At 60.1% G+C, this 1,422-nt stretch overlaps 1 protein-coding gene across 1 annotated transcript in view; it reads right to left on the reverse strand.

Annotated features, from left to right (window-relative positions):
* Positions 1-182: 182 nt before the first annotated feature.
* The window catches only part of LOC104531088 (U3 small nucleolar RNA-associated protein 14 homolog A), a gene marked incomplete at its 5' end in the record, with an annotated part of 2,987 nt that continues 1,747 nt past the window's right edge, over positions 183-1,422 (reverse strand). Inside the window, 4 exon segments of the mRNA XM_029086964.1 lie at positions 183-440; positions 884-983; positions 1,057-1,244; positions 1,316-1,422. The exon segment at positions 1,316-1,422 is cut by the window's right edge and continues 14 nt beyond it. Of these exon segments, the coding sequence (XP_028942797.1) occupies positions 183-440; positions 884-983; positions 1,057-1,244; positions 1,316-1,422 (653 nt within the window).

A 1,422-nucleotide genomic window follows, 5' to 3' on the forward strand; every position in this document is an offset into this window, starting at 1 on the left:
TCCCAGGCCCGGCCAAGCCACCCTGCCCCGCGCGGGGCCCCCAAGGACAAGCAGGGAGGGCACCAGCTGTCCTGTCCCCGGGAGCTACCAGGGCAGCCACGCAGCAGCCCAGGAGTTTGAGTGCAGGAGAAGGTACTGGGATGGAACTGGGAACCTCTCCCAGTTCCTCGGTGAGCACAGAGTTATCGTGCTCCCCTGCGCTGCTCTGGCCCCTTGGGGGTGATTTCTAGCCCTGGTGTGGCTCTGCTGCCAGCTGTGGTGGCCACGTTGGTGACATCCTCAGCAGAGATGGGTTGGATGATGTGACCAGCTCGGGTGATGACACGGGGAGCAGTCAGCTTCTGGAAAGCACGCTGAGTGTTCCACGTGGAGCCCACGGGTGTGCGGATGCTCTGCTCAAACTGCTGGTGCTTCTCAAAGGGGAAGGGGAGCTCGCTGACCTGTGGGGGACACAGCACAGTGGGGGGACAGTCCAACCATGAACCCAACACTGACCAGTCCCCTATGACTAACCCATGTCCCTCAGCACTGTGTCTACACGACTCTTCAATCCCTCCAGGGATGGGGACTCCACCACTGCCCTGGGCAACCCCTTCCAATGCCTCAGAACCCTTGCAGCAAAGAAATTCTTCCTCACATCCCATCTCAACTGCCCTGGCCACAACTGGAGCCCATTTCCTCTTGTCCTGTCCCTTGGGCCTTGGTTGAACAGACCCACCCCCACCTCTCTCCACCCTCCTCCAAGGGACTTGGACAGAGACACAAGGTCTCCCCTCAGCCTCCTTTTCTCCAGGAGGTCGGGCAGGGGATGTTTTGGGGTCACAGGATGGTTCTGGGCCCCTTTTGGGTGCTGGAGCAGTGACAGAGGCTGGGTGTCACCCACCTGATGTGCTGCCGCGTAGATGTTACGCTGCTCGCTGATGATGACGTGGGGCAAGTGTTGGTCCTTCCTGGGAGGTGCAGGGAGTGGCTTGATCAAGAACCTGCCGGGCAAGCGAGATGTCAGGCCCCGCTGCTGAGCTGAGGCAGTTTGGCTGCAGCATTTTAGACACTTACCTTCTGATTTTCTTGGTGCTGGGCTTTAGCCCTGCCCCTCCCCACTCGCCCCAGCCCGGCAGCACCAGGTTGACCGGCTGCGGTTTTGCTGCCTCCTCCGCTTTGCGTTTCTCCCGCCGGAAATCAGCCACCACGTCATCCCCGGCAAAAGCCTCTGTGATCACCCCTCTTTGGTCGCTGTCACCGTCCTGAGGAGAGATGAATCAGTCCCCTGCAATCAACCCTACCCCTGGGACACAGGGGAACCCGTCCTGCTCACCTCTTCCTCCACCACCACAGGTAAGCTGGGACATTGGACCTCTTGGGGCTTCCCAGCCAGCACATCCTGCAGGTTAATGATCTTCTTCTTGGCTGGTGGTTTCTTGG

The sequence above is a fragment of the Antrostomus carolinensis genome, unplaced genomic scaffold, assembly GCF_000700745.2.
Source record: "Antrostomus carolinensis isolate BGI_N321 unplaced genomic scaffold, ASM70074v2 scaffold20789, whole genome shotgun sequence".
NCBI classification, from domain to species: domain Eukaryota; kingdom Metazoa; phylum Chordata; class Aves; order Caprimulgiformes; family Caprimulgidae; genus Antrostomus; species Antrostomus carolinensis.